Source organism: Phodopus roborovskii, unplaced genomic scaffold (genome assembly GCF_943737965.1).
Source record: "Phodopus roborovskii unplaced genomic scaffold, PHOROB, whole genome shotgun sequence".
NCBI lineage: Eukaryota > Metazoa > Chordata > Mammalia > Rodentia > Cricetidae > Phodopus > Phodopus roborovskii.
Window position 1 is genome coordinate 17,994,429 of NW_026125278.1, and position 27,063 is coordinate 18,021,491.

Below are 27,063 nucleotides of genomic sequence, written 5' to 3' on the forward strand. Positions count from 1 at the left end.
TTTTTGGTTTTACCTCAAATGGGGCTAATTTCTTCCCCTCCCTCCTCACCCCACTCTTTTCCTCTCCTCCTTTCCTGCATCTCTATGAAGTAGTTCAGTGGACACCAGGATTCCAGTATGCCTTGTAGATCTGTGCCTTTTATGTGCACCTTAACACATTAGCATTTTAAAAAATTAGTGATATTAGCTTAATCCAAATGAATGCATATAGTCTTTTGTAAACAGTAATCTGCCTCATTCCATCTAATCTTTTTCCAGACTCTAGAGCACGAAGGTCGTCATTATGAATGTGATGTCCTTCCTTTCATGGAAATTGGGTCAGTGGCTCATAAGTATTATCTTCTAAATATCCGGCTACCAGTGAATGAGAAGAAGAAAATCAATGTTGGGATTGGGGAGATAAAGGATATTCGATTGGTGGTAAGTGAGTATAATTGAACCAGCAGATTGAGACCTTGAAGCAGCTGTCAAGAGTACAGTATTCATATATGTGTAAATAATTTTGTATTTGTATTTCCATCTCTATGCACACATAGGGCCCTGGAAGCATGTAGGAGGAAAATTCTTCTGTTAATCCTGCCATTTTTATGCTTATCTGTTGGCTTATCTGAGAATTGGGAATAGCAACATAACCATGATGATCAAAATTCTAAATTAAGATGATTTGCATGGAGTTATATAAAACTGTTCAAGCATTGCATGCATGATTTTTAATATTAATGTTTTAATTTTAATGAGTTCTTTAAGAGTTTTGAACTTCATATGTGTTTAAATCATTCTTGACCCAGCAACTTTTTCCAGATCCATGCATGTTTCCTTTATTATCCTCCCAACTTTGTGCCATGAAAAACAACCAACCAAAACAAAACAAAAAAGCATTCAAGACTAACTTATGCTGCTCAAAATATTATCGGGTATATATTCTTCCACTGGAGTTTGTTGACTTACCAAGGGCTGCACTCTTACATAAAACAAAATCATTACTTCCCCAGTAGCCAATTGCTCTGAATAGGTGTAGGGTTGTGTGCCCAACTCTCTTCTCCATGCTGTGATTTGGTCTGGTTAGGCTTGTACAGATTTTGTGCATTCTCTGACAACTGCTAACAGTTTACATGTACAGCTGCCTTGCTGTGCTCAGATGATGCTTCCTTGTAACCATCTACCTCTTCTGGCTCTTTCAGCCTCCTCTTCTGAAATGATTTCTGAAACTTGGGAGGAGAAGTGTGGTACATCTTTCTCTAGGGCTGGGCATCCAGCCTCTTGTTCTCCTCGCCTTGACTGGTTGTGTATTTTAAGTTGTCTTTTTTTTATTTAAGACCACCAAAAGGCCATGTTTTTATATTTGTAATTCAATATCAACAGAGAATATGAAAAAAATTAGCTGACTTTCAAATTGAAGCGTCACTCCTACTGGCTAGAATTCTTTCTTTAGAGCCACAAAGTTAAAATTCAACACCCTTTCATGATAAAGGTCTTAGAGAGATCAGGGATAACAGGAACATAACTAAACATAATAAGAGCAATATACAGCAAACCAACTGCCAACATCAAACTGAATGGAGAGAAACTTAAGATGATTCCTCTAAAATCAGGAACAAGACAAGGCTGCCCTACTTTTTTCAGATGACAAAGAGAAGGGAGAAAGAAATCAGAGAAATATCACCCTTTACAATAGCCACAAGCAACATTGGGGTAAGGCTTACCAAACAAATGTTTTACATTTCAATCCCAGTTCCCTCACCCTCCCATCCTCCCTTTTCACCCCCACCAAACCCCAGCCCATCCCCTTTCTGCTCCTCAGGGAGGGTGAGGCCTTCCATGGGGAATCTTCAAAGTCTGTCACATCATTTGGGGCAGGGTCTAGGCCCTACCCCATATGTCTATGCTGAGGAAGTATCACTCTATGTGGGATGGACTCCCAAAGTCCACATATAGATTGCCCAGTCCTCCTAACTAATACTCATATTCAGTGTATCTCTATCATCCTATGCTGGTTTCCCAGCTATCAGACTAGGATGCATGAGCTCCCCCTTGTTCAGGTTAGTTGATTCTGTGGGTTTCTCCAGCCTAGTCTTGACCCCTTTACTCATTGCTCCTCCTTTTCTGTAACTGGATTCCAGGAGTTCGACTGGTGTTTAGCTATGGGTGTCTGCTTCTGCTTCTATCAGCTACTAGATGAAGGCTCTAGGATGGCATATAAGGTCAATCTTAATGTCATTGAAGGGCACTAAAAGTAGCCTCCCCACTATTGCTTAGATTGTTAGTTGGGTTCACCCTTGCACATCTGTGGGCATTTCCCCAGTGCCAGATTTCTCCTTAAATCTATAATGGCTCTCTCTATTATGGTATCTCTTTCCTTGTTCTCTATTCCTTCCCTATCTTAATATTCCTGTTCCTCATGCCCACCCCTCCCCTCCTCTTCTCCCCTTCTCTTTCTTCTAACTCCTTTTCCCCTTCCTCCATGCTCCTAATTTGCTCAGGAGATCTTGTTCCTTTCCCCTTCTCCGGGGGGAGACCATGTATGTGTCTCTTAGGGTCCTCCTTGCTTCCTAGTTTTTCAGGAGGTATGAATTATAGGCTGGTAATCCTTTGCTCTATATCTAAAAGCCATATATAAGTGAGTACATACCATGTTCCTCTTTTTGTGACTGAGTTACCTCACTTGGCATGGTTTCTTCTAGTTCCATCTATTTTCCTGTGAATTTCAGGATTCTATGTGTTTTTACTCTGAGTAGTACTCCATTGTGTAAATGTACCACATTTTCTCCATCTATTTTTAGTTGAGGGTCATCTAGGTTGCTTTCAGGTTCTGGCTATTACAAGTAATGCTGCTATGAACATAGTTGAACATATGTCCTTGTTGTATGAATGTACATCTTTTGTGGTATATACCTAAGAATGGAATTACTGGATCTTGAGGTAGACTAATTCCCTTTTCCTGAGGAACAGCCATACTGATTTCCAAAATGGCTGTAGGATTTTGCACTCCCACCAGCAGTAGAGGAGTGTTCCCCTTTCTCCACATCCTCTCCAGCACATACTGTCTTTGGTGTTTTTTGATTTTAGCCATTCTGATAGGAGTTGTTTTGATTTGCATTTCTCTCATGGTTAAGGATGTTGAGCACTTTCTTAACTGTCTTTCAGCCATTTTAGATTCCTCCATTGACAGTTCTCTATTTACTTCTGTACCCCACTTTTTAATTTGATTATTTGGTGTTTTGGTAACTAGCTTCTTGAGTTCTTTGTATATTTTGGAAATTGGCCCTCTGTCAGATGTGGGGTTGGTGAATATCTTTTCCCATTCTGTGGGCTGCCATTATGTGTCCTTTGCCTTACAGAAGCTTCTCAGTTTCAGGAGTTCCCATTCATTAATTGTCGATCTCAGTGTCTGTGTTACTGGTGTTCAGGAAGCAGTCTCCTGCACCAATTTGTTCAAGTGCTATAGTCTTGAAAACAGCTTGGTATTGGCACAAAAAATAGACAGGTAGAACAATGGAATTGAATTGAAAACCCTGATAATAACCCACACACGTACAAACACCTGATTTTTGACAAAGAAGTTAAATTTATTCAATGGAAATAAGAAAGCATCTTTAACAAATGGGGCTGACATAACTGGATACTGGTACATAGAAGACTGTAGATAGACCCATGTCTATTGTCATGCACAAAACTTAAGTTCAAATGGATCAAAGATCTCTTTTGCTTTTTTTTACAACTCAAGGTAAAAGAGTGAGCATATCCCTGATGTGCTGTATGTTTTTGCTCATCCACACATGGTGGTCAGACCATGCCAACATGGCACAGGAAATCTGAAGGTGGAATTCAGTGCCTTAGCCTCTCTTCATGGATGTGGTAGGCTCTGTGATACCTCAAGTAGTCTTAAGATCACATAAAACTATTGCAGTTATTTCTAAGGTCATAGTATGATCTTTATTGTATAACAAACAAGATAAGAATAATTATGTTTTTACTTTGAAAATTACAAATGTAATTTGTAACAGTTATGACTTAGGTTCTGTCCTTGTTGTTTGTTTAGTGAAGGATAGAGAACATTGCATAAGGAGTCTACATTTTAAATCAAAACTCACTCACACACATACAAGAAAATTAGAAAATAAATTAAAAAAATACAGAGAAGCATAAAAATTATCTATAATGACTTGTGCTTTTGGCCTTTGGGTTTTTTTTTTTTTTTTTTTTTTTCATTTAATGACATGTTACAAACATAATTTAAATCTACTTTTTGATACCTCTTACTGAACCTATATAGTATCTCCTAAGTTGATATATTATTTATGATTTATTAAAGCTTACCTGAGGATTCAGAAAGCAAAGTCAGCTGCAAGCTATAAAGATCAGGCAGTAGTAATACACACCTTTAATCCCAGCAGCCAGAAGCTACAAGGTAGTGGTACACACCTTTAATCCTAGGCCTCAGGATTAAGAGATAGACAGATCTATGTGAGTTCAAGGCCACCCATATCTATACAAGATTAATTTAATTTTAAAGAGAAACAACTCACACAAAGATGATCTCAGCTCCTGGTATCACAGCAGAAGGGGGGTATATAACACAGGCAAGATCTCAGTATGAGGGATTCATTCTCCAGCCACACTGAAGATAGGAAGACACTGAAGTCTCAGGATTTTCCAACCACGCTATGGAGAGGTTACAGCATGAGGTTTTGTGGAACCAGGATCGCCTTTCAGTCTGAGGTAGAGTAAGAGTTAATGCCCAGATGTTTTGCTTTTCTGATCTTTAACCTGAAGTTTGAAGCCCAATATCAATTTCTGAGTCTTTTATTTTTCATGTTGCAATCTCCAATGTTGAATGAAGACCCTGCAGGAAAAAAAAAAAAAATCTTTGATTATGTTCTTAATTCCTTGGCATAGCATTGCCCTTTTTTTTTTTTTTTTCCTTTTCTTTCCACCTTTTTTGGATATATTTCTATGATATCTAAGGAGGGGACAGAGAGTCTATGAGGGCAGTATCTTCTGTGACTATGAACACTTTCTGGTAGGCAAACTGCTCATCTGTATATGGTCTTAAAAAAACATTAATATTTATTCATCTCCAGAATTATAATTGGTTTCTGTCTAGGGAATCCACCAAAATGGAGGCTTTACTAAGGTGTGGTTTGCAATGAAGACCTTCCTCACACCCAGTATCTTCATCATTATGGTGTGGTATTGGAGGAGGATCACCATGATGTCCCGACCCCCAGTGCTACTGGAAAAGTAAGAACTGATTCAGATCACACTTAGAAAATGCCATTTTCTATAGTCTGCCATGTTCCTATTTTGCATGTCTAGTTCAAGCAGCCATTGTGTGAGTTAAGTTGGTGAATTGACTAAGAGTCATGGTGGACTCTGTCACCTCCAGATTTAACATACAACTTATTTGTAAATCTTCAGAATGCTCCTCCTCACACTGCTGTCTTTGCTGTTCTTTCCCATAGTCAGATTTCAGATCTTTTTCTGTTAATGAATGAACTTTTTCACTCCCAACTCAATTCAAACCCTCCCACACACAGGATGATGTTCCTGTAGATATAAGCTATTTCTTTCTCACATTAACAACTTCTCCTTTTTGCTGTCTTACTTCTATTACTGTTATATATGCATATGCTACACCATGAGAAAGTACTTCTTCCTGAAATAATTATACCTTTTTTTTTCCTTTTACAAGAATTTTCAAAAAATTTTACCTACATATCTGCTCTATTTCTGTCTTTATTCCTTTTTAATGTTGGTTGATCTCCACTATGCCATTTCACAGTTTCATGAATCACCTCCATAGTCGAATCTAATGGTTGGCTTCTAGTCTTTACCTTCCTTGACCATGAGCAGCATTCTACATAGCTGATCACTCTTTCTTCCTTCATGGTTATTGTTTGCTATTATTCTCCTTTGCTGGCCAACACTTAGTCTTCATTACTGTTTCCCATTTTTCTAGCCTTTTACACTGTTGATCCAGGGAAGAGACTTTGTACCTCTTTCTTTATTAGCTCTGCTAGTGATGTAATATAAAGAATACTTGACTTCTTTCTGATGCCACCTATAGCTCTTCTAGTTCTCCTCATATTGGTGAAAGGCAACTTCTTTTGTTTGTTTGTTTTGTTTTGCTTTTTCCTCTTGCTGGACTGGAAAGAGGGAAGCTACTTATTATTCTACTTGTTAGTCACACCTCTATTAAATACCCTTGAAGCCTTACAGTCTCCATTGCTACCCCCTTAATAATCTGATCACCCACATTATTGCTCAGATTGATTATTAGAAGTACCTCCTTGCACTATCTTCTTTCCTACAATCTATTCACCCAAAGCCTCCCCGTTCCCTTTACGTGTCAATAAGATCACTCAACTCTCTACTGAAAGCTGTCCACTAGCTTTGCCATGTCCTATAAACTCCATTAGATCATATCTCATATCACCTGTGATAACACTCAAATGCCTCTCATTCTAAGATTTTACCCCAATGCTTTTGAACTTATTCTTGTTATCTGAAATAGTACTTCCTAGGTATATTAATGCCTCATTTGCTCCTTTAATTCCTATTTGATGTTTCTCATTGAAGTGTTTTCTTTTTTTTGTCCCCCCGCATTCACCCTATATAAATCACTCTCCATTCTCTTTTTATCTGTCTTTATAATTTTAAGTTAGTATTTGTTGAGTGAATAAATGGTATAATTCTAGTATTTAAACTTTTTATTAGCTTGCTAGTCTCTTTTTAAAGATAAACAATGTAAGTTTCTTCATGAGCTGTTCCTCTTTTATTTTTCTGCTCTCAGATCCTTTTACTTCCTAAAATGTGTTACCTGTAGATCTATAAATATTACTGCATCTTCCAATCCTCTCTGCATCCATTTACACTCCGCTCTCTGACATTTTCACACTCATTTCCTCAATTCTCTGTGCACTTAGTTTCTATCTCTGTAAGAGGCAATCCTGGCAGTATTCTGAACCTCTAAACTGTGATGATGTTGCTTATTTCAATGCCTCTTTATCAGGCTTTCCCATTAAATGCAGTTCCCTCAGTAAAGATATTAGTCTTTCCCATATATGTGTCTGTAGCCGTAACAGTAATTCTTAGTACATTGTTTTTGTTATGGATATGTATTTGTGGATATGAAAAATGTATAAATAAATCATAATGACATTTTAATAAAGAAGGGGCAAGTAATAGTGTGATAAAGGAAAAGCTAAACAAGAAGCCAATTGTATTTATGTGTAGTTGTATAGTTTTTTTTTTATTGAAACAAATACACTTACACAATTAAGAGTTGCCAAGGATATCACAGTAGTGACTTATGATGCATATTCTTAATGATTGGGTCAGTGATACTATCAAGATGTAAGAGGATACAATTATACTAAAGCATATCTGTTTAAGAAGGCAATGGGATTAAAGTGTGTATCTCTCAGGGGGCTCCATTTAGTTACCCAGAAGTTAGTGTGACACTCCTTCATTTTCCAAGGATGCAAGCTAGGACATTTTGTATCTCAGGGTGAAAATTTATCATGAATGCTAAGAAACTGATCAATTTGCTAAAGTCTGAATAAATAACATCTCAGTTCTCAAAATTGGCTTTAGATTTTTAAAGTCTTTTCTCCGCAGTAACCTGGCTTTTCTGGGTATTTTCTCAGAGTCATCTTTGCCCTTGGGATTTCCATGACCTTTATCAATATCCCTGTGGAATGGTTTTCCATTGGGTTTGACTGGACCTGGATGCTGCTATTTGGTGACATCCGGCAGGGCATTTTCTATGCAATGCTTCTTTCTTTCTGGATCATCTTCTGTGGCGAGCACATGATGGTAAGATCTCCTGGGGAAGAGACATCTGTCTATCCATAGCTGCTCTGAGAAATTGCTGAGATGAAGCCTGCCTGCTTAGGACTGTCTTAAGCTGTGGGGAGGTAAAAGAAATGAGAGGTCACAGGTTGAATTCTACTCCTGCAAGTTCGCAGTCTTTCTTCACTAATAACTTGCTGAATGTTTTGAGACAAGTGCCCTAATCTCAGGTCCCTTGTTTGTGAAATGTAGTGGAAAGTCTTAATGTGTAGTGGATTTTGTTTCATTTTAGGAAAAAAATGCAATAATATAGTGGGAGAGAAACATATGAAGTCTGATCGTTATTTTTATCTCTTGTCCCTTGACTTCTGCTTGCCCTGGCCTTAAGAGCAAGCTAGAGAATGTGATTATGCCCTTTTCCAGCTTGCTGCTTGACCAAGTGACCTAGTGACTCCTATTACCCAAGGATGCCAACCTCTTTGTGTGGCATCAAATTCTATTTTAGAGAGGCTGAGTTACCATAATAAAAATAAGAATGACATCATCCTTATATTGTGGCTAAGATGCAATTATATCAGTAAGAACCTTGTTTTCAAGTTAGGCTTCAGAAAAGAAGGGGGTTTAAAATTCTTTACTTAAATTACATTGTGTGTGTGTGTGTGTGTGTGTGTGTAAGTCGGGGGTCAGTTTGCTGGAGTTCTCTCATTCCACTGTGTGGGTCCCAAGGGATTGATTTCATTTTGTCAAGCTTGGTTGCAGCTGCTTTGACCCACTGAGTCATTATGCTTGTGCAGGTGCTATTTTTAAGTTTCATTACGATTTGGTCATTAAAACTAAATCTCTAAGCCAGTTCCCTATGCAGGAGAACAGTATAAGAAGAGGGGAATTTACCCACTGTGAAATTCCACCTGAGGGTTCTTGCAATCTGAATGTGCTTCCAGCAATGACCCGGCAATAATGACAGCAGGGCCCCAACCAGAGTGATTGTACACAAGAAGATGGTATAGGCCACCATTCCTGCTTAAGGCAGGAGATATTTCACATATATATAATTTTTTTCCTCATTTTTCTTTCACTGCCCATTAAAAGGAATACTTCATACTGGACTTGTGGCAAATGCAGGACACTTAAACAGGAGAATTTTGAGTTTCAGGCTAACATGGGCTGTATCTCAAGACCCTGTCTGGAAAGCAGGTGGGGAAGGCAGAAAATTGTTCCTTGTGATGATGAATATAAGAAGATAAACTTGACATAATGAAGTACCTTAATGTTTTTATTCCTTGGTTATCACTTTACCTTTATAAACAAAAAAAGTTATTAGCTAAACAGCAATTAATTTTGTGGGCCAAAAATCTCCCTAAGGTCATTCTCTGTTAGGTCACAGAGCTATGTGCATTCTTATCGACAGCCCCAGGGAATGGGCTTTTTGGTGAATGTTCTCCCTCAACTGACATGAGCACTGAGAGTTATCTCTTTTGTTCCTAATGCTGTAATCTATCCAGTATACAATAAGTGTTTGGCTGGATTACCTATGGAATAACTTTGCTCTTTTCCTTCTTCAATTTGTTTTTTTCTTAGGATCAGCATGAGCGTAATCGCATTGCAGGATACTGGAAGCAAGTTGGACCAATTGCTGTTGGCTCTTTCTGCCTCTTCATATTTGACATGTGTGAAAGGTAAGCAGGTATTGGAGTCACTCCAAGATGAAATATGCCATTCTGTGTCTACTTCCATCTTTCTAGGAAGAGATTTTAAATAAAGAATGGTGGTTAAGAGAATGAAATGTTCTCAGATGAAGTTTGTGACTAAATCAAAGGCTTATCCCTTTGTACATGTAAAGTGCTTGGGCTCATCATATTCTAAAGCTCTACATCCTTTCATACTCTCTGAATTTTGTTTTCTAAATATAGTATACCAACAACCCTACCACAGTCCCCATGCCTCCCTCCACTGTGCTATACCATTGTGTTTTCCATTTTGTTTGTTTTTGTTTTTATAGAGGAGTGCAACTCACAAATCCTTTCTACAGTATCTGGACTACAGATGTTGGAACAGAACTAGCTGTATCCTTCCATGATTTGAGGTTTCATTCTTCTATCCCTATCTGCCTGGCTTCCATTATCATTTTCTGTGGCTCAGTCAATACTCTCTGTATGAGCTCAGTCAGGGCAATGGTCCTCAGACAAAAAGCAACAATTAGAGGTAAATATTGAGAAGAATTACTATGTGTTTTCAAGCTGTGAAAACAGTCAAAGTGGAGAACTTGCAGGCTATAGGTTTTAGATTCAGTTCAAAATTTCTGGTCTGAAGTATATCATAAGTTATCTATTCTGTAAGGTGTAACGCTTCTTTTTGAGTCATGGAGGCACCTTCTGGCTCCTAGCACAGGGGTCACCTATATGGGAGGGAGTCTTCTGCTGTAGAAAGCTTGGTACAAAAGTTACCATTGTGCAAGCCTTCTGTGGGAAAGCTGGAGTCTGAAATTACTTGTATGCAGGGCTACCATAGGAAAGCCAGGCCTTTGTGTGAATCTCTGATAATAGTTTCAGTGGATAACCACCTTTAGTTCATGAGGCTCAATGGGAATGAGACTAAGGAAATTAGTTCTTGAGCAATGCTGAGGCTTATGGTTGGTCCACATAATCACCATCTGCATCACTTCAGTGAAGAAAAGTAAGTCTTAACCCATACCTTTAAGGATGTTGGTTTTAGAATCTAATATTCTGAACATCATGTTTCATATTCTAAGAGGAAAAAGCCTGGCATTGTGCTCTTCCTTAATAGCTAATGCCTTGACATGTACCCTGAATATACCTTGTCTAGTGGTGATTTGTATATCAGTTTCTTAATGTCACAGAATATTGTGAGCAAACAAAATACATAGTATCAGTACCTTTAAGATTAAAAGGTTGAACTTCTTCCATTCCCCACCCCCATAATGGTAACTGTACAATAAGAGGAACAATGTCATTGTCTACTTAAACCCTTTCAATTTACACATAGAATGAAGGGTAAGGGAAGCAAATAAAATTTCAAGTCCTGAGCAATTAACCATATTCTCTTTATTCCAGAGCACTGTTGGTCATAGGAAAAAAGGAAGAATTGCATTAAATATACTACTTAATGTGAGGTAGATGTAGAGCTCATACCTATCAAAGTATTGGGAAAATATAGGTGATTTGGGATCCAGTTGTTACAAGAGAAAGGAGTTGCAGTCTGTTGTCTATTCCTAACAATTCACACTGCCCTAGATCTTGCTGGTTCTCACAGTCTGGGCTCTAGTAGTAAATCTCAAAATTTCCCTGATGGGTGTACTATCTGAATCCACAGTCCCTTCCTTTACTCTATTTTCTTTGGGCCCTTGCCAACCCCCCCCCTTTCATTTACTACTAAACTTGCTCCATTTATACCTTCCAATCAGTGGCATCAGAATACCAGGTTTTAATAGTAGTGCCTTCCTCGGAACCTCTTGAACACTTGGAGACAATGTTGAGCATCATCAACACAGCCGGGAGGAGTTCTGTACCCTCTTAGCACATGTTTGCCCTTTCCTTCACTGTGTACTTGCAGATGGCTTTCATCATTGTAGCAGGGATCTGCCTCTGCCTCTATTTTCTGTTTCTGTGCTTCATGGTATTTCAGGTATTTCGAAACATCAGTGGGAAGCAATCTAGTCTCCCAGCCATGAGCAAAGTCCGGAGGCTGCATTATGAGGTAAGCAGCTATCTTAGCTCATTCTAGAGCTGATGTTCATGATCTCTAGCTGGGTGTATAAACACACAGCTGTGGAAGTTGAAAGTTTTAGTTTCAAATACATGTTAAGGGGGCATCAAAATGATTCAGTTAGTAAAAGTGCTTGCCATGTAAGCCTGACAACCTGAGTTTATTCTCTGGAACTCATAGTCAGAGAGAACTAACTCTTGAAAGTCGTTCTCTGACTTCAACAAACTCACTGTGGCATGTGTGTGTCCAAATTCTCACATTCTCCTCCTCTCCCTCTCTCTCCATGCATGCATGCATGTGCACACACAAATAAACACGTAAACAAGTAGAAATTAAGAATTTATCCCAGAGTGGTAGTGGCACAGGCCTTTAACCCGAGCACTCTGGAAGCAGAGGCAGGTGGATCTCTGTGAGTTTGGATCCAGCATGGTCTATAGAGTGAGTTCCAAGACAGTTTCCAAAGCTACACAGGGAAACCCTGTCTCAGGGAAAAAGGAAGAAAGGGGGAAGGGGGAGGAAGGAAAGAAGGAAGAAAGAAAGAAAGGAAGGAAGGAAGAGAATTTAAAGACTTCTCATATAGGGTCCAGGGCAAATAAAAAGACACTCAAACAACTATTCCCTGGGTGTTCTAAGGTGTTAATGTATTCTCTTATCAGTAAGATAGAAACCAGCCCAATGGGTTTTTTAAGAAAAACTTTTGATGGAACCTAGGTGCTTACTGTGCTATGTAGAATTTGCTTAGCTTAGGATATAGCTTTCCTCCCAACCCTTGCAGAATTTAACCCAAACAATATTTACAAACTTAAAAAAATCAATTATTAATTATTGTTTGTGTATGTATATGATGTACGGGTGTGAGTGTATAAGTCACAGCTCTGTGAAGATTCTGCTCTCTATTTTGACTTTTAGATTCAAGCAATTAAACTCAGGTTGCTGAATGTGTGTTGTGGCAAATACCTTTATCCTCTGAGCAGTCTTTCTGACTCATGCTTCCCAGATTCTTAGTACTCCACATTCTCTAAAATAGCCAGTGGGTGCTCAAATAGAGTTCAATAATCTGCTTCTGGTTTATATTAGTTATTTAAGAGAAACACCTAGCTTCCTCCCATCTCTAATGCAGGTGACACATTGACTAGATTTGTTGCTTAAATAGATTATTGTGTGAAAAGAGGAGAAACTGCAGAATCATCACACAAAAGACAACCTAATCAGTAGGTACCATTCCTTAAATCCTGAATTTTTGGAAACCAAAGTACTTTCAAAGGCTTTTCTGTTACCAGAGCTGGAGTGACAAATGAGAACATTCAACCAAATCAATTTCAGTTTGATGAATACACCCCTTCCAAACTGGAGAAAAGTTTCATTCTAACTATAGAAAACTTCCATTTGGTAACTTTGAATCCTTGTGGAGAATTATATAACCTGTTTATCAGGGAAATTGGTAGCTTAATGATGTGTTTTGCATGTAAATTCCTAGGCTCCAGTATCATTGTTTCATGATAGATAAGAACATAGAAAATATTTCGCCTAAGAATTTTTTCAACTACATTCACCTCTGCAGAAAGGGTGTTAACATGTGAAATTATTTTACGGTTATTCTTAGGGATTTTGTTTTTGCAGGTGTGTGTGTGTGTGTATGTGTGTGTGAAGAGAGAGAGAGAATTGAATAAATATATTCAACCATTCTTCCTGTCTTTCCTAATAGGGTCTGATTTTCAGGTTCAAGTTCCTGATGCTTATCACCTTGGCCTGTGCAGCCATGACTGTTATCTTCTTCATTGTTAGTCAGGTGAGTGGATCTTAAGCCTTCTCAAGACACTATCCCTGGAGTAATCACTGCCTATAGCACAAGAGAGTTTACAGAACTGCTGAGGACAAAAGCAGAGAGATTTATTTTGTTTAGCTAACTAAGCCTTGTTTTTTAAAACCACTCCAGTATGGGACTTTCCACAGGCTGGTGACATAGACTGGTTTTTTCCCTTCCAGTCCTACCTTGTAGAATGTTGTTAAATAAACTAAAACCTGTAGCCATATTGAAGGGGCATTTTACATTTCGAGCCCTGTGGTGTAACACTGACAATTTGATAATTTTATTGAGTTGGTATCTAACATTAACAAGGATTCTTTGATAGGGCTTTAGCCATTCTGTGTGATAATTACCACTTAAGCATGAATATAACTCAAACGTCCCATTGATAGAAAATTATCTTTTTACTATTTCTAAAACTCAAAGTTTGATGTACTTTAAAATCTCAACAATAATAATTGTACTCATAAAATATTGATTCCTTACAGAAGTGAAAAAGTGCATCTAAAATCTGATGTATTGTGCACATATTAGTCAGATGGGTTTAACAAACCTCTTCTGAGGTAAGTAGGACAGGGACTGTTAACCATGTTTTCAAAAATATAATTCCCATGGCTTCTGGATGTTGTCACATACTCTCTTTTACAGAAATGTACTTATTTAGTGGGTTATTTAACATTTCTTAACATACTAACATTAACCTTTTTCACTATACAATTGTACCATATATAGAAATAATATTGCCAAGTATTTAGTAGTCCCTGGTGTGTCAGAATCGTGAAGAGCTAGCTAGTAACTCACTAGCTAGCTAGCTAGTAACTCACCAAAATGCATACAAGTTGTAGACTAGAATTCAGTCATTCTGGATCTTTCACTGGATCTGTTTAGCTAGCATAGCATTATGGCAGAGCCTTAGGAGGAGGGTGATTTATCCTCTCACCTGCTAGCAAATTTCTCTTCAGTTCTTTTGACAACCTAGTGAGGCTATGGTTCTCATCTCAGAATGCTTCCAAATTAAGTAAAATGAAATATTTCAGATTTCAAAGGGAATCAGATGCAATTATATATAGATATAGATATATATATATAGATATATGTGTGTATGTATTTAATTATATAATTACATATAACTCATACTTATTACAAATATGTCCTCAGCACCTAATTTGTACAAAAGTAACATTTCATAGGTAATACTTATACTTTAAAGATTTGTTTTGGACATTCATAACTAAAGGAAGTACTAACTTCAATTAGAAACTAATAAAAATAAGAATACTTTTTTACTGCTCAGTTCAAACACCTTTAATTCCATCCAAGGGAACCACAAGTTTTGGGTCACAAGTGCTCTGTTGGCTATGCCCGCGGGGATGTATTGGGTGTATTGGGTTTCTGGCTTTGTTAAAGCTTGATTACATCTAGAAATAAATAAAAATATAGCTACATATGTTTGCACATTGTTGACTCCATCTTCTTTTACTTGTAATAGGAGTGTGTTTATAGCAAACCATTCATAAAGCCTTGAAAACTTCATTCTAAACAATAAAGCTGTGGCTAATTCTGAATGAGTTTTTAAAAAAATGTTTCTTACATTTATTTGTGTGCGTGTATCACATATGCCACAGAAGTCAGTTTTTTCCTTCCACCATGTGAACTGCAGGGGTAAAACTTGGATCATCAACCTCAGAAAGAAACACCTTTAACATCTGATCCATGTTTCTGGCTCCTGAATTGGTCTTTAATTCAGTTAAGACCCAAAAACTCATATGCAAGCAAAGGATTCGGGATTGAGTAGGCTTGACTCCATCTTTAGCTAATTTCTTTGTATGATCACCATGCTTCCTGGTTCCTCCAGACCCTCATCAATATGCTGTTCCTACACATATGTTCCTTAGCTGAAAGAACAGTGAACCCTTATCCAAAAGTGAAGTCTCCAGTAAGATGTACCATATTCCCAGGAAAATGAAAGGGAAGAACACTTCCATTTCTGAGGTCTGCCTCTGGCATTTTGCAAAGCTGGAGCCCTCTCATACCTACTTTGGGGGCACAGCCCTCCTCACTGGCTTTGCTCTGCAGAACTCCTTTTACCTGAATTCTAGAGGAATTAATGCTCAAGATTGCTATGCTTTGCCTGAATTTAATCTTGTACATGTTTGACTGTTGCACATTTTACATTGGTAGAAGCTGTATTACAACAGAATTTGCTGCTTTTCTTTGCATAGAAAGATTAATTTATCATTATCCCAGTATTGGGCTCCAGCCTCCTTTTTATATTAGCTGCAATATGGTCAGATGGGTAGATTTCAACTCTAAGGAGGTATAATGTCTTTAAATTCCATTAGCACTACATATTTCTCCTTTTTCTCTTTCCTTCTTTCTTTTCTTTTTTTTTTTTCTTTTTTTTTTTTTTTGAGGTTTATTTATAGCTATCTAAGACAGTTTTCTGCATATCTCTCTGTTTCCCTGATACTGTTAATATAGTCATCAGAAGATTTATTTTCTAATATCTGTTTGTAATGTCACAGCAATGAGCTTACCTGAAAGAAAATCCATTGGGTAACTTTTAAAATTTACCTCAACATTAGGTAAAAGAGATGTTTTTAAAGCTCCCATTATACTTGTTGGGAGAGCTTCCATTTAAGTCCCATGAAATGTATGTGGGGAATCTTGCCAGGATATTGAAGCTCTGAGGCCAGGAATGAAAGGCGCACAGGAAGCTGTTGGAATGTGGTGACCTTGAGGCTTTGTAACTAGGACTGAGGTTCAGTCTTTAATGCCTGCTATTTTAATAGTGTGAGTCACAGCAATGAAGAAATGCTGTACCACAGTCTGGTCTTTCAGCCCTGTTCCTTCTGGAAGAGAGAGGTGTTTAGCTTAGAGGTGATGTTAGCAAGGAACAGAACAGTGTGGGGAAGAAGCTCACTGACCTTCACTGAAGGAATGCCCAGAAACCTGATATTCAGGCCAAGATATATGTAAACTCCTAGAGAGCCTGTTCCCTAGTTCGTTCATTCGTTATTTATTTATTTATTTATTTATTTATTTATTATTTTGGTGATTACCATTCTGTGGCTTAGATATAAGGAAATATTTCCTATAAGAGAGCCTGTGTTGGGAGTTTGGAAATCTTGTTGTTACTGGAATGCTGGTTGGCTTGTTCTCACTTGACTGCAGGGGTATAAATGGGTCCCTATACAGAAGGAGTCTGTTGACATGTAAAATTAGGAAAATGGAAGAGTATGTAAAGGGTTGTGTGGTTTTTATTTTTTGGTGTTAATGCTGTTGCAAATTCTTGAGTTTTCTCTTTGAAAATAGGAAATAGCTACTTGCCATTGTAAGAATTTGGACCTACAAGGCCTTCTGTGTTGAGGTTGCCCATTGTGGTTCATATAATTGGGAATGTGCTCAGAGTTCAGTCTGTCTAGAGCATGAGTGATTGAGAAAACAGGGGAAAATACAATTCAGTTTCCAAACTCCAGGACTACAATATCTACATGATTCAGTTTTTTAGTTTACCTCTTTGCCCACCAGGAAATAAGCATTTACAGATATAAATTCAGTCTCTAGGTACTTAATACTGATTGAGCAATGGTCAATGAAGTGAGTTTCCACAGTAGTTGTTTGATCTGATGCTTTTAGAGACCAACCTTGTTTAAGATAATGCCCTGCCTTCATGTTGTATAGTCATTAAGAAGACTTTCTGGAGTTGGACCCATGACTGACTTTCTAGCAGAGCACTCTTGGGCAAGATATGGAAATATTGTCTCCTGTCTTAGTTGATTTTCTGATTCTGTGCTAACATACCATGACCAAGGTAACTTTTAGATGAAACATTTATTTATGCTTGGCAGTTTCAGAGGGCGAGTCCATGGCCATCATGGCAGGGAGCATGGCAGTAAGCAGGAAGGCATGGCACTGGAGCAGTAGCTGAGAGCTTACATCTTGATCAGTAAGCCTGAGACAGAGAGGAAGCTAACTGGGCATGGTGTGGGCCTTTGAAACCTTAATCCTAAAGTGACACTTCTCCCAACAAAGCCACACCTCCTAATCCTTCCTAAACAGTTCCACCAACTGGGGACCAAGCATTCAAATATACTTCAAAAATGAAATATTTGAATGAGATCATTCCCATTCAAACCACTATACCTGCATACCTTATAGAATAGAGTAAATAATATTTCTCATGTGAAGTGCTTAGCATAGTGATGGAACATCATCAATACTAAACGAATGTTACTATACTATGACCCCAGTGGGTCATGGGAAATACAAAGGAAGGCCTGAATGAACACAGACCCACTCTGTCATAAAGAGGAGCCAAGTTCAACATTTTTGTTGAAGTTATTAACATTCCAACAGAGCTTGCCATCTTGCAATTTAGAAGTGGCTCCTAGATAAGGTTTGTATAACCCAGACTCATGAAGCTGTCAAAGAAACATGTACCCACTACTTTCTTTTATCCACATTTAAAATTTCCTATAATCATTTCAGTGAGATCAGTGCTTGTACAAATTATTCAGATCAAAAGCTCTATAGCAGTTGTCAGTGTAAACCATAAATCTGCAAAGCACTCTGAAACATTTACCAAGTCATTATCTTAAACAGAAGCAGTTTTTGACCATTTCTTACAAAACTACAAAACATATGGAAACTTCCTAATTATCTTCATGAGCAGTTTACCTAGAATGGCATTTCATCAATAAATATGATACATCATAGTGTCTGACATACAGTTTCTAGAAATTACATATATATTCAGTTCTCATCTATAACCCTACAAGTTTTTAAGAAAACTGAATTCCAGAGGCTTCACTTTTTTCTTATTGAGTAAATGTGTATTAATGTTTACTTCCCACACATGGTACATTAAGCACCAAAGATGTTGCAGCTGCAGCAAGCAAGTTAGAGATGGTTTCTGTCTTGGGTAGCTTTTGATTATATTGGAAGATTGCTGAGAATAAACTGTAGTTGTAGATGGAGTCAAATGCAATCCTTTAACTAAAGAATAAGTGAACTTCCATTCCTAGGAAGAGACATTCTCAAAGTTATATTAATGCATAGCCAAAATAAGAACCACTGACTTTGCTCCTGACACTAGTAAACTTTCAGTAGATTTTAATTTACATGGATTTCATTCACATTAATATATGGAGTTTTATAGGGCTCTTAACTTTTCCATCTGAAGAGGAGCCTTGGCTTTCATGTTAATTGATTTCTATTTTGGTATTACACTTCTCTGTTTCACTTGAATGTCTTCCTTTTTATCCATAGGTGACAGAAGGCCATTGGAAATGGGGTGGTGTCACAGTTCAAGTGAACAGTGCTTTCTTCACTGGCATCTATGGAATGTGGAACCTGTATGTCTTTGCTTTGATGTTCTTATATGCACCATCCCATAAGAACTATGGGGAAGACCAGTCTAATGGTGAGTCTCTGTCTTTTCACTGTAAATTCATTCAGGATAGAATAGACCTTTGTGTTTTCAAGATTTCTATGGTTAAAGCCTTGTGTTCATTACTTTCTAATATAGGCAGAGAATATGTCATATACAAAAAAAAATCAACACAAGATAGATAGCTCTTGAAATAGCCATTTTTTTCCATTCTCCAAAGTTGATTGAGAATATTCATAAAGTACATTCAGTTATAGTAGTAAAGAATAAAGTTTGACTCCCTCACTTTTCCTTGTATAAAATCAACTCTTGGAAAGTATGCCGCATCTATTCCTCCAACCATGGAGGGTAAATGTAAAGGTACCTGGGAATTTATTCCTTTTCCTTGGTTCATGTGCTTCTAGCGAGTGTGTACGTGTGCGTGTGCGTGCGTGTGTGTGCATGTGCATGTGCGTGCGTACGTGTGTGTGTGCATGTGTGTGTTATGTTGGGATCAACCTAGAACCTCATGTAGGCTTAGCAGGTATTCTCCCATTGATCTATATTACCATTTTTTTCAAGAATGTCTTTTCCCCAAACCAATTTCTTTTCTGTTTTCAGATCATTCTTGTCTTCCAGTACTTTGAATGCCACTTTTTCCTACCTTATAATCACAGGAACCCAAAGTATCCAAAAGGAAATGATCGTCTCTTCCCAATGCTGTCCACATGTAACAGATGGCTAATAAATGTCTAGTTTAGTAGCACGTCTTTGTTTCATGTCCAGTCTTACTCTTTTTGCTCTTTTCACATCTGCTTTACCCCTGCATCCTCATTATTAAGGTAACATAATACATGACATATTTTCTGAATTTAGTACTAGTGTGCTCTAAATGCCTTGTTATAGAGATCAATACCTGAACATCTTGCATTAATTAAGACTTGGTCTCGCTTTTCAGTACTCAGTTTGTATGTATGGTGAATGAATGGATTCTATCTTCATCAGAGCCTTCTGAATCCTTATCCTTTTTGGGGCACAGTCTACATATTGTTTCCTCTTTGAAAAGTATTTCTGATCCCCCACATTAGACCACAGAAAATTATGGTAAACTGAACATCATTTCTGTGTGCTGGTGGCATGTTTTTAGTAGTTAGGTAAGTTGAGCCAGATTGATAAATAGCAGTGAAATTTTTTACTGCAAGTTGTCTTCATGCCTTTCATGAACTATTTTTTATTGTGGCTGTGGAGAAGACTCAAATGCTGAAGTGCTTGCCATATGAGCACAATTACTTGAATGTGGGTCTTTAACACCCATGTAAAACTAGGCATGGTGGCACATTGTTACCTAGACAATGGGGTAAGGAAAGTCAGGGAGAAGGCAATGATAAGCAAATCCTTAGGTCTTGCTGACCACTCAGACTAACTAAAACAGTGAGTTTCAAGTTCACTGATAAATCCTATCTGAAAAAATAAGCTGAAAAGCAGTTGAGGAAGATAACTGATATCTGTCTCTGGCTTCCACCCAAATGCACACACACGTGTGTAACTAGACTTCTAGAAAGCAGACCTGAGGTCATATGGTTGCTGTTTTTATGGCATAGATGCAGGAGGTGATCCAGCCTATGACTTCTTCTCCTGATGGAACCTTGATTCCTTAAGGGTTAATTATGGTTTTGAGTTTTGTTTTTGTTGTTATTCTCTTTTTGGAAATATGGTCCCACTGTGTAGTTCAGACTGTGGTAGAACATGAAGTTCATTTATCTCAATACCTGGAATAGAGTTGATGGGAGATGCCATTATGTATATGTTTCTCATACTGGTTAATAATAAAGCACTGTTGGCCAATAGGAAAGGAAGATAGGAGGGACTAGGAGACAAGGAGGAAATAGGAAGTAGTAAAAGGAGTCAAGATGGAAAATCTGGAGAGAGCTGGACGCCAGCCGCCTCCCTGGTAAGAGAAGGCCATGTGAAAATACATAGATCAGCAGAAATGGGTTAATAATTAAGGTAGAGCTAGCCGATAAGAAACAAGTAACCGGGCCAACAGCATTGTATCAAATACAGAGTCTCTGTGTATTATTTGGGGCTGGCGAGGCTGCAGGACAAGACTCGGCGGCAGCAGGCGGAAAAACCATACTCATTACATAGAGTGGCTGTAATGATCAGCTAAAGATAAGGAAATGGAAATAAGGAGCCAGGAGAGGTAACTCTCCAGTGTTGGAGCAAGGACTTCAGTCCCACTTCCATCTGTTTTCATAATGTGCTGTTCCTGCTTCTTTTACCTTGACTTTTTTGGACTAAAGATATTTTGTCATTCCCAGTTTTTAGTCTACCTCTGGCCATGGTTTGCCTACTTCCTGCCTTTCTAGCGGACTTGGAAATGAGTTATCTGTCAACTATTCTTCCACTGCTAGTTGGTGTGTTACAGTATGTATCAAAGTAGGACATGCAGCTTTTTAAACAGCCAATCACCATACTGCTAGCACAATGGGATTCTGGATTATAGACAAGAACATTAATTTTATTTCATGATCCTCCTGCAGGATTTTAACAGAAGCTACATGGCCTTGATTTGAATTTGAGAGTTTTTGTCTTCCAAGTAAATAACACATAAAAAACAATTGCTACATTTCCTAGATGTTGTAACAAGCATGTTAACAAGTTGTGTTAATGAACATTGACTGCATTAATCCATGAAGGATTCTTACCCTGAGGTGCACCTGCTTTCTAGTAGAGGGTTTGTTCCTAAACTCCAGCAAAGAGCAACAGTGTGGAATGCTAAGCTCATACTACCTTGGCAGAGGTACAAAGGAGCTAGAGTAGGTGAATATTGATGAATAATTGATTAGCATGTACTACCTGGAAAATGTGCTGGGTACTTGATTTATTTACAGAAGAAAAAGATTAAAAATCCCTATATTCATTATTTTATTTTTAAACATAATCGTCACCACCATCATATTAACACCCAAAATGTAAGGCAAACATACTATTAAAAGTAATAAATTTTACATTGCATCAATTTAGGTCTACTAATACAGCATTCTTATTTTTCCTATTCTGCTCTGAACTACAAATTTCCTTATAAAATAATCACTTAAATTTACCTTTAAAGGTTGATCGGAAAAAGGCTGGTGTGGAAACAAGGAAAAGTCCACAGAAAATGATAGTCACTTATGACTGTGTGAAGAGAACATGCTTTGAAGATAGTCACAGATGGCTCAGGATCCTGGCTTTAGCACAGACTATATTTGACCTTGAGAAACAAATATGAGCTCACTGTATTAGAACTCTATGGGAGTAACTCTTGAGCAATGGTGTGTAATGTGGCCTTGATGGTTATAAGGATGTAATTATGGGGTCCCTTTTAATATTGAAAGAACTTTGTTCTCACAAAGAAATCTGTAAAACACTCAATGGCCACAGCATGTGGAAGTTCCCTTAATTCTCCATCTGCCCCCAATAATGTTTTCAGAGGGTTTCGTTTTGTTTTGGATGAGTAAAGACTTTAAGCACCCAGAAGCCAAGACAGAGATATACCAATAGATGGAGCAAGACTTTGGCAGAAATGGGGGGTTAATGGAGTTTGGAGCCAATGAAGGGTTCCTTACTCCCCCTATGTTACTGACATATTCCCAACATCATACCCTAAGGGGAAAAAAAGTTGCCCTGCAAAATGTAAGAATCATAGATTTTGCTGCACATATTTTCACTTCATCTAGCACATTAGGTAAACTAATAATGCTTTAGTATCCTTCCATGTTACAAGGAAATACAGGGCATGCTAAGACTCCAAAAGTGCATGTTGCAAATATGTATAAATCAGATTTGTATACTAAAAACATATCAAATATTAAAACAAATTTAGTATTCTAAAAGCCCCTCCACGTTATTAGATTATATATTATCTATAAGTATACACATTAGAACCTGAAGGTCAAGAGCATGGAGCCTCGTCTGTATTGCTGTAGTGTGTATCTTCATCTAATATTACCTTGAGTTTGTTTGGGACTTGGGCAGGTTACTTACCCTTTGCTTTTTCATCAGCAGAATGGGAATGATATGAATATTGCTTTGTAACATGAAAAATAAAAATCCATAGGTAGATATTGGGGTTTAAGGTTCAAGCTGAACTTCAGAGAAGCAAAGCAGCCAAGCCACTAGCTCTTACCTCTACCTCAGGCTGAAATGGCAGGCCTGTCTCCACCAAGCCTCAGACTCCAATGCCAGACTGCTACTGCTGCCTCTCTTCAACATGCCTGGAGACTAAATCTCAGAATGCAACCTGAGACACTGGGCTCCTATCCTTTATGTTCCTCTCTAGCGCTGGGATTAAAGGCGTAAGCTCTAAATTCTCGTTTAGATGATTCACTCTTGTGTAGGCCAGGATGGCCTTGAATTCAGAAAGATCCATCTGCCTCTGTCTCATGAGTCCTGGGATTAAAGATGTATATCACCACTGCCTAGCTTCTATAGCTAACTAGTGTTGCTGGCTTTGCATCCTGAACCATCAGGGAAGCTTTATTAAGTCATAAATAATATATCCACATTGCCTCTGTTGGCAGAATGGTTTATCGATTTCTGCATCAGTTTTTGTACAACACCTAAACTTGTGTCAGAACCAAGAATGATAGTACACACCTGTAATCTCTGCAACCCAGACACAATGGCAGTGGGATCTGGAGTTTTACCCTAGCTGTGGCTAAATAGTTAAATCTAGTCTCCAAAAAAAAAAAAAAGAAAGAAAGAAAGAAAGAAGAAAGAAAGAAAGAAAGAAAGAAAGAAAGAAAGAAAGAAAGGAAGGAAGGAAGGAAGGAAGAAAGGAAGGAAGGAAGGAAAGAAGAGAAGGAGAAAGGGCAGGAAGAGCCGTCAGGCACAAGATAAGCACTATAACATAGATTTTGTTTTTGGTTTTGTTTTGTTTGTTTGTTTGTTTTTTGCTTGTTTGTTTTAGCTTTTTTTTTTTTTAAGCCAAAGTATTTTGGCTATTTCTTATGTACCCTGCAACATTGTATACATTTTCTGGGAGAAAGGAATCTATTAGTTTAAAACTGCTCCTGTAATGGTCAGAACTATCTTTGAAATTCTGGTGAATGGAACAGATGAGCCATCAGAAACTGGCTTTGATATGATGGCTTAGCCTAAACAAACAAATCCGTATGTTGCTTTCTTTGACTGGAAGTGTGAGGCTTCTTCTTTCTGAACAACTGAGTCATGGGCTAGATAAAGCTCTATAGTTCGTGTGTGTGTGTGTGTGTGTGTGTGTGTGTGTGTGTGTGTGTGTGTGTGTGTATTTGTGTGTGCCCAGGTGCATGTACATCATAGAAGGAAGGGAAGAAAAGAGAGAATGATGACATACACATGACATGAAAACAAAAAAAGTACTATTTGAGGTGAGGAAGGTAAATTTATGACTAGAAAGAATGTGCTTCTTGTAAAAATAGTGGTTGTACTTAGCTTGGGGTAGATTTGGAAACTTCTCACAAGCTTTGTGATGCATTTCTTCTATCCAGAAGTAGACTTAAGAAAGTGCTGGAGGCTGCCCTAAGCTTCTTTATTTAGACTGTTCTTTGCCTAAGTCTTGAGAGCTGGTGTTTAAAGCTGTAATAGATATAGGATACCATACTGAAAAATAAATCAATAATGAAAACCAAATACCACATGGTATCCATGAGCAAACAAATTGCTAAACAATCTCCAGTTCCTGAGTGGGATGACCTGTGGGATTCTAAGACATTCAAGCCCAGGACAGTATCGAAGGGGTTCTTAGTTGCCCTCTGCCCAGGATAGTATCCAAGGGGCTTTCACAGGTTTCTTAATGTTTAGGAGAGGGTGTAAGGGACTGTCAGGGCACTCTCTGCCCCTAACCCAAACTCTGAATTTAATTATATGCTTAAACTAAGAAAATGCTTAGTTCCAGAAAATACAGTAGATATATAATATGAAAACCATGCACATGCTTCCATGTTCATGCCCACATTTCATGCTCTATTCCTTTGTACTCCTATCTACAAATGTGTGTATGTATGCACCTCTCAGTGTGAAACTGGCCATTGATTCTGGTTGTTTTCTACTCTCTTCTCACTAGTTTGCTATCTCATTCTTGTCAAATATTGTTTTGCAGACTCTTAACTGTTTAGCATTATTTTTCTTCCTAATTAAGGGAAGGCCGTGTTATTCCATTTTATGCAAACAACTTTGTCTTGGTATCTAGGCATTCCTGAGGGGCAGGAGAAAATTTGGCATTTATGTTTTTGTCTTTGTTTCTGAAGAAGAAAGTCCATTATTGGTCTTAGTATATATTAGTATGCCTGAGTACTTGGTTATGGTAGGCAGGTCTTATTTGTAGGAGACATAGTCATTGTATATGTTACCATTAATAGCTGCTATGTGCCTACTTGGCCCTGAACATCTGCTTGTTTTAATTGACGTAGCCCACTGCATTGGCCTCAGAGTCAGACTCACTGCCATGCTTTTATGTACCTGTCCCTTCATGGGGGGAGGGGTTGGTTCCCTTGCTTTTCTTCCAAGGTTTAACTGTTTAGCTTGCATGATCATAATTAACTGCACCTTAGCCTGTTCTTATGAATATTAAATAATATTGGATAATAAGTATTATAAAAGCATTAAGTACAAGGCAATCTTTCATTAAATGTTAATAATACTATGAATGATATCAGCAGTGAGCTAATGTATATATCATTAATGACATGTCTGAGGGCAAAAAGTGATATTAAGAATTATAAAAAATTCTAAGCAAAAAAGTTGTGAGAGCCTATCAGGGTAGAATGTGAAATGCCTCCCTTTCCTTCTTGAACAAGTATAACACCAAACACCTTGTTTCAGGTGACCTGGGTGTCCACAGTGGGGAAGAACTGCAGCTCACCACCACAATCACCCATGTGGACGGACCAACTGAGATCTACAAGTTGACCCGTAAAGAAGCACAGGAATAAGATGCTATGGCACTGCACTGGGCTGCAATTCTTTCTCTATCCAGGCTCTTTCCTAGAGTGCGGAGCCTACTATACAGAGTTTAGTGAAAAGTGAATGCCTAGTGTTTCTTAGATATGATTTCTTAGACCAGTGGATGAACATTTGTCAGATAACCTCTGACAGTGGCTTTTGCAAGATTCTGCCACTATATATCATGTATGATTACAAAAACTGGTATGACACATTTTTAAGATTATTGTTAGTAACATAGCAACATCTGTAGCAGGTGGGTTAGTAACCCTTACGTGGATGGGTATACTCTTTGGGATGGTTTGGGCCAATGGGGTCTATATTGCATAGATTATGACTTGTTTGGTTTTCTTGTTTGTTTGTTTATTTGTTTGTTTTGTTCCTATTTTAGATTCTGGAATATGTATAAACATTGTTTGCAGCCCACCATTTGCTTATGTCATAGACCTTTCACCCCCTCCATAGGCACTTTTTTTTCTTATTTATAACACCAAGTAGCCAACTGAGTTATTATTTAAGTTGTCAGTACAAATCTGTTCATTTTTTAGTGGTTTACTACAAAATAACCAAATTTCATGAGAAATTATATCCTGCGAGGGGGATTTCAGCTTTGAAACCAAATCTGTGTATCCGATACTAATATGTCTCTTAGATGTGGATTTTGAGAAATATTTGCTAAACTTCCCAAGTAGGATTTCTGCTATTAAATGACCTCTGGGTTCTAAAAACTTTTTTTTTTTATATGTCTTGCTTAAAATGTGTTTTCTTTTGATAAGATACTTCAAACAACTTCCAAAACTGTAAATCCAACCATTTGAATAAAATGAATGTAAATATGCACTCCTTGCCACCCCAACCATGCTCAGGCATGGCGATTGAAGTTTGCCTGAATCATGAAGTGGCTTGGTGCTGGCAGAATCAGCCTGACTATATCTATTCCTGGATGTGAAGCAACACCTTCTGCAGCAGGCATTAAGTCTTTCTAGGCCAACAAGGAATATGTGAGGTATCTGATGGTTTAGACATTCATGCACACAGATCTCATTCCCATACCCCTTAACTTGTGACATTGTTTTTGTTTGTACTTTTGTAATGGTCAAAAAGCTATATGGCATAGCAGATAGAATATTGAATCCTGAATTTAGAAGGTAGTTTCCTATTAAAGGCCTGTCATGCACTAGTTGTGTGACTTTGTTCAAGCTATCTGACATGGCTATTTTCTCGTCTAGAAACCAGCATTCATAAAATGTTTGTGCAGAGTCACCATGAAAAATAATTAATGTACATCAAAATGCTTCATCAGTTATATATTCACATAAATAGATTCCGTTTGCAGGCTAACAATAATTTCATGAGAGTCTCATGTTTTCGATTCTGCTGACTGAAATGGAGTTTGTGGTAT

At 37.9% G+C, this 27,063-nt stretch overlaps 1 protein-coding gene across 2 annotated transcripts in view; it reads left to right on the forward strand.

The window, feature by feature from the left end:
- Positions 1 to 26,841, forward strand: part of Wls (Wnt ligand secretion mediator) — a 93,683-nt gene extending 66,842 nt beyond the window's left edge. For both annotated transcript variants that reach the window (XM_051195819.1, XM_051195828.1), the window contains exons 4-12: positions 259 to 420; positions 5,105 to 5,241; positions 7,650 to 7,818; positions 9,373 to 9,470; positions 9,794 to 9,857; positions 11,365 to 11,508; positions 13,223 to 13,306; positions 18,596 to 18,749; positions 25,542 to 26,841. In XM_051195819.1, the coding sequence (XP_051051776.1) occupies positions 259 to 420; positions 5,105 to 5,241; positions 7,650 to 7,818; positions 9,373 to 9,470; positions 9,794 to 9,857; positions 11,365 to 11,508; positions 13,223 to 13,306; positions 18,596 to 18,749; positions 25,542 to 25,651 (1,122 nt within the window). In that variant the 3' untranslated portion in view covers positions 25,652 to 26,841. The remainder of the gene's footprint in view (positions 1 to 258; positions 421 to 5,104; positions 5,242 to 7,649; positions 7,819 to 9,372; positions 9,471 to 9,793; positions 9,858 to 11,364; positions 11,509 to 13,222; positions 13,307 to 18,595; positions 18,750 to 25,541) is intronic.
- Positions 26,842 to 27,063: the final 222 nt, after the last annotated feature.